This window comes from Gossypium arboreum, chromosome 2, assembly GCF_025698485.1.
Source record: "Gossypium arboreum isolate Shixiya-1 chromosome 2, ASM2569848v2, whole genome shotgun sequence".
NCBI lineage: Eukaryota > Viridiplantae > Streptophyta > Magnoliopsida > Malvales > Malvaceae > Gossypium > Gossypium arboreum.
Window position 1 is genome coordinate 68,134,398 of NC_069071.1, and position 14,504 is coordinate 68,148,901.

At 31.8% G+C, this 14,504-nt stretch overlaps 2 protein-coding genes across 8 annotated transcripts; one reads left to right on the forward strand and one right to left on the reverse strand.

The window, feature by feature from the left end:
* Positions 1-1,849: 1,849 nt before the first annotated feature.
* On the forward strand, positions 1,850-7,926 carry LOC108461878 (sphingosine-1-phosphate lyase). Of its 3 annotated transcripts, none has more exons than XM_017761853.2 (15): positions 1,851-2,221; positions 2,343-2,388; positions 3,534-3,685; positions 3,801-3,860; positions 4,140-4,364; positions 4,458-4,599; positions 4,690-4,740; positions 4,847-4,938; positions 5,712-5,838; positions 6,238-6,253; positions 6,575-6,682; positions 6,803-6,857; positions 6,935-7,081; positions 7,321-7,399; positions 7,531-7,926. In XM_017761853.2, the coding sequence occupies exons 1-15, from the start codon at positions 2,013-2,015 to the stop codon at positions 7,651-7,653; spliced, it is 1,632 nt and encodes a 543-aa protein (XP_017617342.1). In that variant the 5' UTR covers positions 1,851-2,012; the 3' UTR covers positions 7,654-7,926. The 3 variants fall into 3 exon arrangements, with proteins under 3 accessions (XP_052880904.1, XP_017617342.1, XP_052880906.1); XM_053024946.1 differs by lacking the exon at positions 1,851-2,221 and adding an exon at positions 2,572-2,726 and having other exon boundaries at positions 2,371-2,388; XM_053024944.1 differs by lacking the exon at positions 6,935-7,081 and having other exon boundaries at positions 1,850-2,221.
* Positions 7,927-8,724: 798 nt separating this feature from the next.
* LOC108466571 (uncharacterized) lies at positions 8,725-12,059 on the reverse strand. Of its 5 annotated transcripts, none has more exons than XM_017766950.2 (8): positions 11,848-12,059; positions 10,911-11,131; positions 10,262-10,333; positions 10,038-10,105; positions 9,743-9,893; positions 9,403-9,483; positions 9,221-9,310; positions 8,725-9,119 (listed from the first exon to the last, which is right to left on the reverse strand). In XM_017766950.2, the coding sequence occupies exons 1-8, from the start codon at positions 11,939-11,941 to the stop codon at positions 9,030-9,032; spliced, it is 867 nt and encodes a 288-aa protein (XP_017622439.1). In that variant the 5' UTR covers positions 11,942-12,059; the 3' UTR covers positions 8,725-9,029. The 5 variants fall into 5 exon arrangements, with proteins under 5 accessions (XP_017622439.1, XP_017622438.1, XP_017622437.1 ...); XM_017766949.2 differs by having other exon boundaries at positions 10,911-11,249; XM_017766948.2 differs by having other exon boundaries at positions 10,911-11,252; positions 11,848-12,058.
* Positions 12,060-14,504: the final 2,445 nt, after the last annotated feature.

Genomic DNA, 14,504 nt, shown 5'->3' on the forward strand with positions numbered 1-14,504 from the left:
TTTGAAGTCTCATATCCCATAATCATAAAAATTAATTTATGCACCAAAATTCTCATAATTTGAACTTTTAAAATTTTACAATTTAGTCATTATTTCAATTTTATCAAATTAATCACTTAAAATCATCCATCAAATTGTTCATAAGGTCATTCACATCATACATAAACATGATACTTTCATCACTTAGAACATATAACATAATTATACACACTTAATTCTTACAATTTCACATCAAATTATACATTCAAATAAAAATAATATAATAATTTGAACAACTTACCCAAATCTTTCTCTCACTTCCATCTTCATCTTCAAGCATCCATGGTTGTTTTCATATGAAAGGACACTCTTGAATTAGAGTTGAATTTGATAATTCACTTTAATTTCAACAATATGTTTCAATAAAAATGAACTAAATTGAAATAATTAATTAATTAAATCAATAAATGCTTCACATTTAATCACATGATTTTATTCCAATGGTCATAATTTCTCCCATCAAATAGATATTATTTGTTCATGACATAATGGCAATTAAGCCCTTTTCTCAAAAATGATAAAATTACACTTTAGTCCCTATATTTTCACCACTTCTCAATCTAGTCCATATATATATATATATAATTTTTCTACTCCACCTGTCAATTCATATCCATGTCACATTCATAAAAACTATTTATTAAAATTTTATCCTTTTTCTAAAATACTAAATTTGTACTTTTAGTCCATCTTTCACAAATTTCCAATTTAATCTTTATTGAAAATTTACTATTTATGCTTTCCTTTCTAATGTCAAATTTTGACTTTACTATCATTATTGGGAAATTTTGTTATTTATTTTTTTCAACACTACTATTAGTGCCCTTTGAGATTTTTGGGATGCTACATATATGATATGTGGTAAAATTAGAAGTGGAGAATACAAGAATTACTGGAAGAAAATGCAAATCTGGGTTTTCTTAGAAATGGGTTTTTGTTGAAGGATCAAGAAGGGTTGTAAAAGAAATTTAATAAAAAATAATTAAGAAATACATTATATTAATAATATATATTTTCGTTTTAACAAAAAAATAGTTAATGAAAATATAGATCAAGCCACGTGGCTTTATTTGATTGGCCGCCAGATTTTTTTTATTTCTGTTAAAAGTTGGACCAAAAACCATAACAAATCAATACTTTAGGTATCAAATTGGGTAAAAAAAAAGTTTAAAGTACCAAATTGGATAATAAGTATACTTCAAGGATGAAATTGTAAATTATATCTTATAAATATTAGAGATTGAGTATATCATCAATCCCACCTGACCTTTCCTTCAAAATAAAAAGGGGTAAATTTCACCATTAGTTCCTAAATTATAGATAAGTTATCGTTTTGGTCACTTAACTATTCGAAATAGATGCTATATGACTTTCTCTGTTTACACTGTCTGCACCAATCAGAAGCTCTATTTCCCCTTCTTTTCTACAGTTCGATGTTATCACGTTTAAAATCATAGTATGTATAAGTCGAACTTCTAAAATAATATATTTGATATTATCTCATTTTTATTTCTATATTTGAATGAAATTTAAACTCTTGAAATATAACTTATTAAAAATATTTATGTAAATGTCATGGGATTATTGGATAATATTTCACACTCAAGTGAGAATAAGTAAATGATATTTTTTAGGTAGAATAACATTCCAAGTTCAATAATTTGTGAAATAAATAAATAATAATAGATGATGAAATGCAATTCTGAAAACATGCTCAAACATTGCTGGTTAAAACATTTTGATTAGAATAATTCATGAAATAAATTAAAGAAAAATAATGATTGCAATTATTAGAGGAATAATTTAGTTTTGTAGGAGGAACCAGGAAAGTCGAAGGAAAAGTGAGGCAACGTCACGCATTCCACCCCCGCCAAAACACAAGGGACGTGCCTTGCACGCGATTACCAACCCCAACATTATAAACCCTTTCACATTTCCTCTCTTCTTCCTAAATTTTTCAGGAGGAAACAAAGATGGATTATTCTTCTTCTTGGTTGAATTCATTCTTAGTTCGCTTCAGACTTTCTGCCAATCTCTTCCTTTCACAATTCGAACCTTTGGCTCTGCTTCTCGCCCCTCTGCTCACTTTATTTATTGCCCGTCTACTTCACTCGCTCCTTTCCGTTATTCACGAGAAAGGCCTCAAAGCTACGGTCTTAGCCTTATTCATGCGTTCCATCAAGTAATCTATTAAAATTTATATGTTTTATTTTATTTAAGTTTCAGAGCGGAAATATTCATTTTCATTGACTAATCAATTTGTTCTCCATTTTGCAAAAAAACACCTTTTTTACAAAAAAAAGGTTGGTTCCTGGTGTTCAGAGTTATATTGATGCAGAGAAACAAAAGGTCAGATTATATATATTCTTATAATTTAAGGCATATTTATTGATTTTTTTAAAAATGATTTATACACTCAGTTTTATTCGTGCTTGCGGATTAATGCTTAGTTTTGATTCTTTGCTAACAATAGAAATTTATTTTTCTTTTTGTTTGGGCAATGAATGAAAGAATATATTGTAACTGGATCAGGAATAACTGGAAGCATTTAATACGCGTCCGCTGAGTTGCATTCAAAGCATTTGTTAGTGTAGTAGTATTATGATGCTGTAAAAATTCCAACGCTGGCCGCTACTATTGTTTGTGGATATCTGAAAACACATTAATGGCTTGCATTTTATAGTATGGTACGGTTCCTTGGATTTGTTTGATTTCTTTTATTTGGCATCATAGAGGGCCTTACTCTATATCAGTGAATGATTAGTTCATTTCTTGTATTACAGTTATAGTCGCCGGCGCTATTTAGAATTTTTATAGTCGCCGGCGCTATTTAGAATTTTCTCTCTGATTGATATAATTTTTTTTACCTACTTTTTGTGCATTTAATAAGGGAACTCATAAATAGAATTTTAAAAAAAAGGGCTTGCAGTTTGGGTTGTGAGACTGTAGTGTAGCACTCTTTTGCTTTTTTGGTGTTTGTCTAGATGGAAATGTACTGTGTATTTGTTTAAACTATGCATGAGTGCTACTGTGTATTTGTTTAAACTAAGCACGAGTGCTGCTTTCATTAAACTGTAAGAGCAAAAGAGAGATAAATAATGTTGGAATATTGGTGTAGAATAGCCAAAGCCTGAATGACACCATCAGGGATGTTGTTTATTGATTATATAGTGAATTCGGTGGAAGTGTTTCTTACATCGTTTAACTATTATATTTTAAACTCCTGTTGGATGAAATTCTGCGGAAGTGCATAAGTATTCATTATAACATGAATTAGAGAACGCTTGTGATTGTTGTTTCAACATGTTGTAGAGACACTTGTGTTCTTACTTCTAGAACTGGAATACTAATATCTGCTCTAGATGCATCATGCAATTTTGTTTTTCAAATATTGTTTGTGGATTTTATGTTCCAATCAGTCAGGTCTTAGTAAATTTTGTCTTGAAATTTTGGATGAATATAATTTGTTACATATACCGGTCTGAATAATGCAGGTTGTGGATAAGCTACAATCTGGTAGCAAATCCAAAAAAGAACACTGGAGGACAGAGTTGCCAACCACAGGTTTAGGAGTGGGTGTTATAGAGGAAATGAAAGATGTAAAGAGCAATGACGCTGATTGGAAAGGAAAATGCTCCGGTACAGTGTATGTTTACAATTTTGTCTGAGAGAAAAATTATGTGTTTTGTTATTTTAAATATAAATCAGTTTTTGTTGAATTGTGCTTGAGCTTGATAAATTATGGGTTTACTTTTGTCCAGCTACATTGGTGGAAGTGAATCTGAAGGACATTTTTCTTTGATCAATGAGGCATGCTCGATGTTAGTAAGATACCCTAATTTCTCAATTTAAAAAAAAAAAAAAAATTCCTCAGAACATCTCTGGTGTGTTGTTATTTGCAATGCTTTGAACTCATTTGATTGGATTGGAAGTTTCAGATAATTACCTGACACTATCTTGGTTACCAAAAAGAGTGTTTAAAATACTCTATTTGCGTCAGTTAAAAATTTATATCCTTTCTTATTACTTTGAGGAAATCATGTCTACCCCTCTCCACTTTCAGCTACACATTTTTAAAAAGTGCTGTTGACTATTTTCAGGTTTGCACATACCAACCCATTACATTTAGATGTGTTTCAGAGTGTGGCGCGATTTGAGGCTGAAGTGGTTGCTATGACAGCAGATCTACTTGGCTGTAAAGAGAAGGCTTCTGGAGGACAAGTTTGTGGAAACATGACATCAGGAGGAACTGAGAGCATATTGTTAGCAGTGAAAACATCTCGGGATTACATGAAGGCGAAGAAGGGAATTACAAGGCCAGAAATGTAAGCTTTTCCTGACATCTACTTAAAATTATTTCATTAATTTATTATCAATCCCAATTTTATCAATTTGAATTATTCGATTCCAAACTATAGGATAATAGCTGAATCTGCACATTCAGCATATGACAAGGCAGCACAATATTTTAACATCAAACTCCGTCGCGTCCCTGTCAATAAAGAATTTAAAGCAGATGTCAAAGCAATCAGAAAACAAATTAACAGAAACACAATCTTGGTATGCATGCCTATATTATTTTCAGTAATCTTATATGCAGCTAAGGTCTTTGTTGTAAGTTGGCCTGACAAAAATCTTATGATTCTGCAGATTGTTGGATCTGCACCTGGGTATCCTCATGGCATCATTGACCCTATTCAGGTAAGCCACTAATTTCATCAGGGTAGGAAAAGCTTTTAAATGTAATTTGTTAATGTTATATTTTACTTGGGAGCCTTTCTGATAAAATATAGCATCCTTTTCACAGGAGCTTGGTAAACTGGCTGATAGCTATGGAATTTGTCTCCATGTTGACCTTTGTCTTGGTGGCTTTGTGTTGCCTTTTGCTCTTAAACTCGGGTATGTGCTGCTGAACTCTCAGTTGTATTAGATCATATTATTTATTTTCTTTTCAACATGGACTAAGATATTGGAATTGTGGTAGTCATCTTGTCCTTGTTAAGTTCGGTTCTTGTTCTTTGAAGAGGGTAGTTGTCTATTGTTGATTTGGTACTGGCTTCTCTCATTAAGGAACTGTTTATTTGAGTCATCAAAACTTTTTAAAAAATGATACCAACCTGTTTAGTAGTTCTAGTTTTCAATGAATAACTGGTTATTCACTTTATTCTGAAGAAGTTGTGTTTTTCCCTGTAAGAGATTAGTATTTCTCTCTTCTATGCAGTTGTTGAATGCGCTAAGGTTTTCTTACTCTGGATAAGTGTGTTCACTTTTATTGACATTATTTTTTCCTTTGAATGAATTTATCAACTTGTGTGTTTTATGCCATTGAGTTGATTGTGTGATCTGCATAACCTGCTATCAGGTGCAATTTTATCAGGAAACTGTTTTATATAATTGGGGCTGCCACTTTATTCATTATTTCACTATGATAGTATCAATTTACCTTTTCTTTTTCCAATTTTTTATCTTAAGTAGCGGATACCTTGTATGGACTACTGGTAGTGGTTTTCTCCCGTTGATACATGAATTCTTGTTTGGAAATGTTAGTGTTTTGTTTTTGAATTGGAGTAGAAAGTATTATCGGGAGCATAAGCTCTTAATATAATTGTTTCTATTCCATCTCTATCACAGGAATGTTGGCTAAAACTTGATTGGTTATATGTTTTTCTCAGGTACCCAATTCCGCCATTTGATTTCACTGTTAGGGGAGTAACTTCAATTTCAGCGGATGTGCATAAATATGGGCTGGCTCCTAAAGGAACGAGTGTAGTTCTTTACAGAAATCATGACATTAGAAAGGTATCTAACAGTTCTCTTTGAACAGTATTGAACATTGTTTGGGCTCTATTATTTGATTATATCTAGCTGCTGAAGTAAAGACTTTAAATTAGTGATTTGGAGGTATATGTCTCTACTGACAAATGTCAATTTTCTGTACAAGTTCTCCAGTGCATATTATCTGTTTTTGTTGCTTTGATTCTGCCTTTTGACTATGTACATTGTATTAACATAAACTTGATTAGAAGTGTCAAGATTAAGTTTGTGATAAAATCAGATAAGTCAGCAAGGTTTATTTTCAGATATTTGTCTAACCTTACACTTCTGATCAAGTTCTTATGATGTTTTCTTTTCATGTCATCTTTGCTTGGTGGCTACTAAATATTATGCTGGATTTCTTGGCCGACTGTTCTTTAACAGCATCAATTTGTAGCTGGTAAGTAGAATCTCTACTGTCAAAGAAAAGGAAAAAGAGAAATATGCTTGAGATGGGAAAGAAGGGGGATAGGAAAATCTTAGGGTTGTTTCAAACAGAAAACTGAGGCAGCCAGATCACTTCTAGGATAGTATTTCTGATTCTCGGGGCCATTTTAAACATTTAAGATGAGATGGAAAGCATTAGTTTGGTATAACAGGGAGGATTATTTTGAAAGAGAGCAGATACTGTGTTGATATTATCTTTCAGATGCTAGAATTAATTCTTAATTTACGTAAGAAATGTGGTAGTTATATTTGTTTCATTTTTTTTCATGGACAGTTACTGAGTGGTCGGGTGGGCTTTATGTGTCTCCAACCATAGCTGGAAGCAGGCCTGGAGGAGTAATTGCTGGAGCTTGGGCAGCAATGATGTCTCTGGGACAACAAGGTAGCAAAATTCCTTTCTAGTCCACAATGCCTGAAGCTAGCAAATTGTCATCTACACTGTTGTTAGATTATTCAGGGGTTCTGGTTTTTGGCTGATTATTGTTTCCTTGAAAATGCATAGGTTACTTGGAGAACACCAGAAAAATCATGGAAGTATCGAAGATGATTCAGAAAGGGTTTGAATTCATTTCACATTTTCCGCTGAATTCTTTTATATTGAGATATATAGAATAACAGCTATTTCAAATGGTAGGATAAAGGAAATTCCTGAGTTGTTCATCATTGGGAACCCAGACATGACAATTGTGGCATTTGGATCTGCTGTTCTGGACATATTTGAAGTCAATGATATCATGTCTGGTAAAGGTTGGCATTTAAATGCATTGCAGAGGCCCAACAGGTGACCACTGTTTACCTCATTCTTTCTTTGCTTTTGCATTGAATTGACTTCCCTTAGTCATTTGAGATGAATTGTACCTCTGGTCGGCCTCTAGTATGATTGATTAAATTTGTTATTTTATTGTGAATTTTAGATACTTTCATAGATACTAGTATACTTGTCTTCAAGTTAGAATCTGTTACCTTGGTAGCAATTTCTATTATCAGGACTGATTCTTTTCTTTGATGTGGTTGAAACAGCATTCATATCTGTGTCACTCTTCAACATGTACCAGTAGTTGATGCCTTCCTCCAGGATTTGAGGGAAGCCGTACAAACTGTAAGCATCTTTTTTTCTTTTTTGTCTTTGTAATGTTTACTGTTATGTTAGAGAAACTTTTGTAGTATCGGTAGTTGAGAATTTGCTGAATTATCAATATTCGGTTCGTTTATATATATGTTCCATTTCAGGTGAAAGAAAACCCAGGGCCGATAAGCGGAGGTCTAGCACCCATATACGGTGCAGCAGGGAGGATGCCAGATCGCGGCATGGTTCAAGATTTGTTGGTCAATTACATGGATGGTACATGCTAGTGCCCAAATAGAGCCGATGAAGGTTGATTTTAGATCCGTAAGAGTGGTGCATCCCGGAATCAAGTGCAAAGAACTAGAGTTTTGAGTTTCGGCCATTCATTACCTTGCCATCCCACACCTCAGTTCTGATCCATTTGCTTCTTTTCAATATATTGGTTTGTAATTTGTACTATAAGAATTATGGTTAATTTAGGATGGAAATAAATGTATTTGTTTGCTTAACATCAGTTCACTGAAAATCAATAATTACTGATTCTTACTTGATTAAAAATACATACTGGTTTTATTTTAGTACTTCTTTCTTTTTGATGTTTTAAACTCTAGTAACAATGAATCAAGTAATTTAATAGTATAATTTCTGATTTAAAAGAATAAAAAATCAATCAATTAGGATAATAATGTTAAACAAACTTCTGAAGGTTTGGTGGGTATTTTCATAAAATCTTATGAAACAATACATTGAGGATAAGGATGTTTATTGAGAGGGTATTGGGTATGGGTTTAGTTTGGTAAAAATATTATAGAGGCTCTTGCATTAAGAATTAAATTATATTTTATTTTTTTCTTCAAAGAATAAGTAAATTAATCTATGTACCTTAAATAATAAAATTAAATTGATTCTTTTATTAAAAATTCCTCCTTATGTATCAACATGAAATAAATATGACACATCACAGATAACTACTTTATTTTTTTGGTGTAAAAAACCTAATCAAACTAAACCTTCTCCTAATGAGCGATCAAAGTCAAACTTGTAATCTTTCGATGAATCCCACCTTTGGGTGTTAAAAAAACACTGCTTTGCCCAACTAATTGATACTTTAATGATATCGATATTACTCCATGAAACGCCTTGGAAAATAAACAAGTTTATGTTCTTTCATAAACACCATGCAACAAGACCAAAGATACAAAAATGAATCTAACTTACAAAATTAATTTACCCAACTTTTTTATCACAAGAGCCTCCGTGGTACTATCTTCTATGTCTATGGGCTCCAACTTCTGAGTCCAATAGTTAGTTATCAGTTGAAATTGTCATTTTAAATTTTGTTTATATCATTAGCAAACTTTTAATATCCAATACTTTAAAATAAATGAATAAATAGAAAGATATATTTATACAATCTGTTTTTCTTTTATTTTCTGTACAAGTAAGCAAATCTCACTTGAATTTGTGGTTGTTCTTTTTATAAACTGCACAATGAATATATACACTGTACATTGTTTGGATTTCTTGGCTTTAATGTATATTTCTTTGATTGCTAATATTATCTGCGAAACAAGTTATATATTATTACCTGATATCAACCCCTTCTTTTCAACTCTTTTTCACCGACTGAAGATACAGAGATGTATCTTACCCATGTCGGAATTCAATGTATGTTAACTATGTGAGGCTGAGTTTGCATGATAGCAACTTCATTCTCTTCCTCTGATTCAGCAAACAATGAATTTGGTGTCTCCTAATGGAACAACGGGAAAAAAACGTAGCTCTGATAAGCAAACAATAGACAACCAACCGGAACAGTAGGAAATACAAGCTGAATTAATGGCAAGTATTCACCTGATGCTGCCTGCAGCGAAGGAGGGCAGTCACTGTTTTAAAAATGACATACATTGGCAGGATAATTCCGATGGTCCGAAGTAATATCGACTGTAAAACAAAAGAAGTGATAAGTTTATAAGTCTAAAAAGTAAAGAATCTGATGGTATTCTTTAAATGCATGGGGGAAAAAGACGGCTTACGATAAATAATGGGAAAGAGAAGTCATCGCTTCCCCTTAGTAGGACAGGAAGAATATGCCGTAAAACCAAAAGAAGCATGAACTGCGGATTAAAAGCACAACGAATTAGAAAAAGAACTTGAACATAAATATAGTCACACAATACTTTGTTTTTTTTTTTTTTTTTTCTTTTTAAAGATTAAAGCATGAGTACAATATGATATGGCAGTAATGTTTCCCTATAATATCATACAATTCTTATATGTCAAGCGTGTCCAAATCTGTCGGACATTGATAAGCAGCGGCATGCCATGTCAATCTAACTAGTAAAAAAAGACCAAGGGAGAGGGAGAGAGACTTACAAGTATTGCAACCATACGATAACCGGTTAAGCTTCTTGTAGTTGAAGCTAAATATTCATCATAGCGAGAATCCAGTAAGCTGTGATCTGTTGAGACCACTGCTATAAAGCCAGAATTGTTTAACTCCCTCCTAGATATCTCCCAATTGCCCCTGATTTCATAATAAAAAAAAAAGAGGCATAAAGGTTACTTATTCATAAAACTCTAGAGAAAAATGAAGCACTTTAAAATCTCTTAATCTGACTAGAAGTTCTTAGTTAATACCTAAAACAGTTAAATTTCAAACAAAACTTACCTGAAGTTCATTGGAATACGCCCAATATGAAACAAGGGAGGTGGCGCGGTATAACCTGGCCTGAATTGCTGTAATGCAGAAGATGTATGATCACATAAATTTAGGTAAGAAACTATATATCAATGAAGAATTCGAGCTCCATACTACGTTAAGAAATTGGAGTTAGAAGGGGAAAAAAAATGCTTTAACAAGAACCTTGGGTCGTGAATGTAAAATTATGGTACCTGATGGCATATTTCACAGGTGGTGTTGCCCTTCTCATTGCACCATCTCTGTACACATCTGCGATGCGCATACTGTAATAAAAATAAAACGGGTTAGTAGAAAAATCAAGCTTCAACTAATCAAACTAGCTAAACCCTTCAGAAGGAAATGCATATTCACAGGTTCCCCTAGACTGGATTCTTTAAAAAGATTTACTGAAAATGAATGAGTATTGAAGGATATAGGAGCCTGATTGAAACTGATGATGTATTCAAACTTCTAAGGAGCAAAAACTACACAAAGTTCATCACATCATTTACCTAAAATTGGAAACAAAATGTTGTCAAAGTTGCAAGGCGCACTCTAGGCACTAGAACCCTTATATTGCATGAGGTGCAACTTGCAACACAAAAGTGCTCATATGAGTGAGTAAGGCGATATATGTATATGTGTAAGGCTAAGATATATAATTATAATAAGAAACTCTAAAAGAGTGATCTAATTTATCTATAAAACATGCAAAAGTTTCACTTATGTTATCAAGTGCGGCGCCATGAGAACACTGCAAATCATTATAGTGAAAAATTTGTGTGGTTATCTTAATATACATAACATTACAGATATATTCAAATTCTGAAAAAAGTATAGTCAAATAAGCACCAAACTAACCTTCAAGCTGCCACAACAAGCACAAGGGGTCTCCATATTCGAGTCTACATCCTCATCTTGGCATATCCTACATTCAACAATTCCCCCCAGGGAGGATAAATTCAACTTTGGAGAAGAGTTGAATACCTTAGTGTCATCAACCACTGGTGCAGTGGCCTGAAAAGACCGGTTCCTGCTTTCAATTGCAGCTTCCAATGTGGATTCAGTTATCAACCGGTCCACTAGTAATACAAAATGATCCCCCATAATCAGATACAAAAATGAAAACTCAACAATCAGCTTTAAACAAGCCAAAGACAAGGCAGGAACAGTTTTGATCAAGTTCTCTTGTTTAATTTCCTGCTGTGAACAACAACTACAAATTATTAGAAACAATAAAAAAACTTTCAAAATTTAGGTGTTAGTATATAAGATTTAAGTTCATATAAAGCCCCTCTCAACTGCGGAACTGAAACCAGGAGAATTGGGGACACCCTAACAAGTGCATGTAATAAAGTATGGACAAAAGCACCTCATAGAAAGTTAAGAAGAAATTTTCTCAGAAACGAACAGCATCAAAAGCTCGACATATTGGAGCAAATACAGATATAAAGTTAAAAAGTTAAAATTTTTTTGAAAAGGTTAAGCAGAGGAGGAAAAGGGAGAGACGAAAAGAAAAAGAGGGGCTTTTTGACAGGCACTTAATACAAATGCCTTTAGAAAAAGAAAACCCACAAAAGCAAACAAATTGGCATGAAGCCATTGAAGAAAATACATCCAAGAACATTCTAAAGAAAACAGAATGAAGAAAGGGAAGTACCCAAAGAAGCCAAAAAGACAAAAAGAAAGGAAAAGAGGAATGGGAGGGAAAAAGGTAGCAATAACAAAGGGGGCAAAAAAGAGAGAGTGCTTTACGATTACAAGAGCATTAAAGCATAAAAGAAAAGAGGAAACTTACAAGAAAGGGATCGTTTTTCTTCAAGCAAAAGGAGCTTCTTTTTTGGTTTCTGTGAAAAATAAGGTATGGGGTTTTGAGGTAAATAAGCATGCATTGGAATGAGGTGTTTCAGTCATTATATATGGGATTTCATTTCTGTTATGATTTTGGTGAGGGAGGAGGAAGATTCTTGAGCCACCACCCCGCATTTCCCGTTTTAATATTTTAAAAACGAGTACAGGTTTTTGCACTCTTTCTTAATTATATTGGGTCAATATTGGCGGACTAAGATGTAGACTTGTTCAAGTTGAGCCAGGCCCATTTAACATTCTCTTTCTAAATTGAATCCCAAATAAGGCAAATTCTTTTCCATTTCTTTATGGGAAAACACTATTAATTCCTATCCATTCTTAATTCAACTATGGTCCAACCACCTAATTAATCAAACTAGAAATGGAAATTTAAAACATAAATATTTGTTTAAAAGTAAGATATATAATAAACAGTTTGAAACTAATTATACGACTGATGTAAATAATAAATTGTATATATTAAAATAAATGTATAAAATACATCAAAATAAAATGATTAAAATACTCTCGAATAATAAAAGATTTTAATTACAAAAAGATGTTTTTCATAATTTTTTAACCCAATTGAGAGCAGCAGTCAATGGTTTTAATAAATACTAAAAATAATATGAAAAATGTAAAATAGGAAAACCAAAGGAAAAATTCTTTTAACTAAATTATAAACACATTTAAATAACAATGACATAAACATTGATTATAGATTACAAAATCAAATTAAATCTGTTGTGTTTTTGAGTATTTTGTTTAGGTTTGTGGAGACTTCAGATAGTTCTGATAAACAAAACTATTTTATTTGCTTTGCTCTGCTGCGGGCTAAGTAGTCGGCTAGGTTTTTTATTTGTCGGACTGTTTACCTAATTTAAAGTACTGTTCATTATAAAATATTAAGACTTAAATGTTAAATAAAATCTATTGAAAATTGCAATCATTTCAATTATTACTTCAAAGCTAGCAATTAATTAAACTTTTCAAATATTTTTCTTATAATAACATTTAACCTATTATTTCACGTTATGTTTAACATGAAAACTGTTGTATGTGTCTATGTGAAAGGTTTAATTGATTTTTAAATAAATTTATAAGCTCTTATTTTACGATGGTTTAATTATTTTTTAAGTATAAGTGCCAAACAAATATGTTGTGACAAATTCGAGTCGAGCTCTTTTTAAGTTTAGATTATTTCGAGTTCAGATCAATTCAAGCTTGAATATTTTTGAGTTAAAAGTTTGTGTTGTTTTAATTGATTTTTTAAAATATATTTTGAAGCTTTCTATAATATAATAATAGTTGTATACATGTATTAATAGTTTTATTCATAGTTATATATTATATTATTATATTGTGAAATAGTATATCATCTTTTGTTGTTAGCTATTAAAACTGACTTACCTAATCAAATCGAACCAGTTCAAGCAAATTAACTGTTAAATTCAAATTTTATTTCAATAATAGTTATGTATATGTTGTAACGACCTGATTCTAAACAGTATTGGAAAACACAATTTTAAAATAGATTTTGTAAATTAAACTAGTGAATTATTAACTGAAGAGTTGACGTATCTAGTATAAGATTATAATATTGAATTATCGAGCAATTAAATTGAGAAAGCTGTTAATTATAATACAGGGACTAAATTGCAAATGAGTCATCACAAGTGAGAAAGAGAAAACACATTTTTACGGTTATTTTAAGAAATTCTTAATCAATTAGAAACCAACCAACTATATAAGAGAAACAAAAAATCTTCATTATTTATTACAACTCTACTCATTATATATGATGTTTCAAACACTTAATAAACATGCATTTGAACTAAGAAACATCCACAAATGATAAAATTCGGTTAACCTCTACTTGCATTTCATAAGCCAACCTAAGTAGTAAACTTTTAAATGTGTCTACACCTTGTTGAGCGTATTGGGAAACAATATCCGACGAGATACCTTTTGACAAAGAAAGTATTCTTGATGGTTGGTGTTCATCAGTTTTAACTCTTTTCATTTCTGTTTCTTTTCTTGAAAATGACTTGATTACAATACTTGGTGATTGGTTAAATAAATTGAAAAAGGTAAGACTTTCTCGGGTAGAATACACGACAACAATATGCATTTTATGTACCTTGCTCTTCTCTCTTGGATAAAATATTTGTCTTTTCGACTCCTGTCTTATGTTTTAAACTAAGTGACAAATTTAACCGATGTTTCAGTTTTAATATAAAAAAAAAGCAATTTAGATACTTTTTGATAAATTATGTTCATGTCTTGTTGGAATGACAAATTGTGCTAAAGGTGTTTGGTTTTCGTTTTTATGATTTTCTTGATTGATTTCCTTTCAATGAAATGAGCTTTTAAATTCCACTACTCTAAACCAATTCCAAAGTCATTTCATTATAATCTTCATTTCTATACAAGTTTTGTCATATGTATTTCAAATTTGGTTGCTTCATCTAAATATATTATTAATATGACATTGTTCTTTAATTCTTGATTGAATACTGACTTGTTTTACAATTAATTTATTTTCCCATGAAAATTTATTTCGTTAATCACTGATATCCACTACAAAAAGGGATAAAAAAAGATCTT

What these genes read in the sequence shown, in the direction of transcription:
- LOC108461878 (XM_017761853.2), top strand. Translation starts at nt 2,013, where the DNA reads ATGGATTATTCTTCTTCTTGGTTGAATTCATTCTTAGTTCGCTTCAGA. An exon ending in GCATCATTGACCCTATTCAG is followed by an intron (nt 4,741 to 4,846) that starts GTAAGCCACTAA and finishes TCCTTTTCACAG; the next exon opens with GAGCTTGGTAAACTGGCTGA. An exon ending in TGAGGGAAGCCGTACAAACT is followed by an intron (nt 7,400 to 7,530) that starts GTAAGCATCTTT and finishes GTTCCATTTCAG; the next exon opens with GTGAAAGAAAACCCAGGGCC.
- LOC108466571 (XM_017766948.2), bottom strand. Translation starts at nt 11,937, where the DNA reads ATGCTTATTTACCTCAAAACCCCATACCTTATTTTTCACAGAAACCAA. An exon ending in CCTGTGAAATATGCCATCAG is followed by an intron (nt 10,106 to 10,261) that starts GTACCATAATTT and finishes TCTGCATTACAG; the next exon opens with CAATTCAGGCCAGGTTATAC. An exon ending in TCTCTTTCCCATTATTTATC is followed by an intron (nt 9,311 to 9,402) that starts GTAAGCCGTCTT and finishes TTTGTTTTACAG; the next exon opens with TCGATATTACTTCGGACCAT.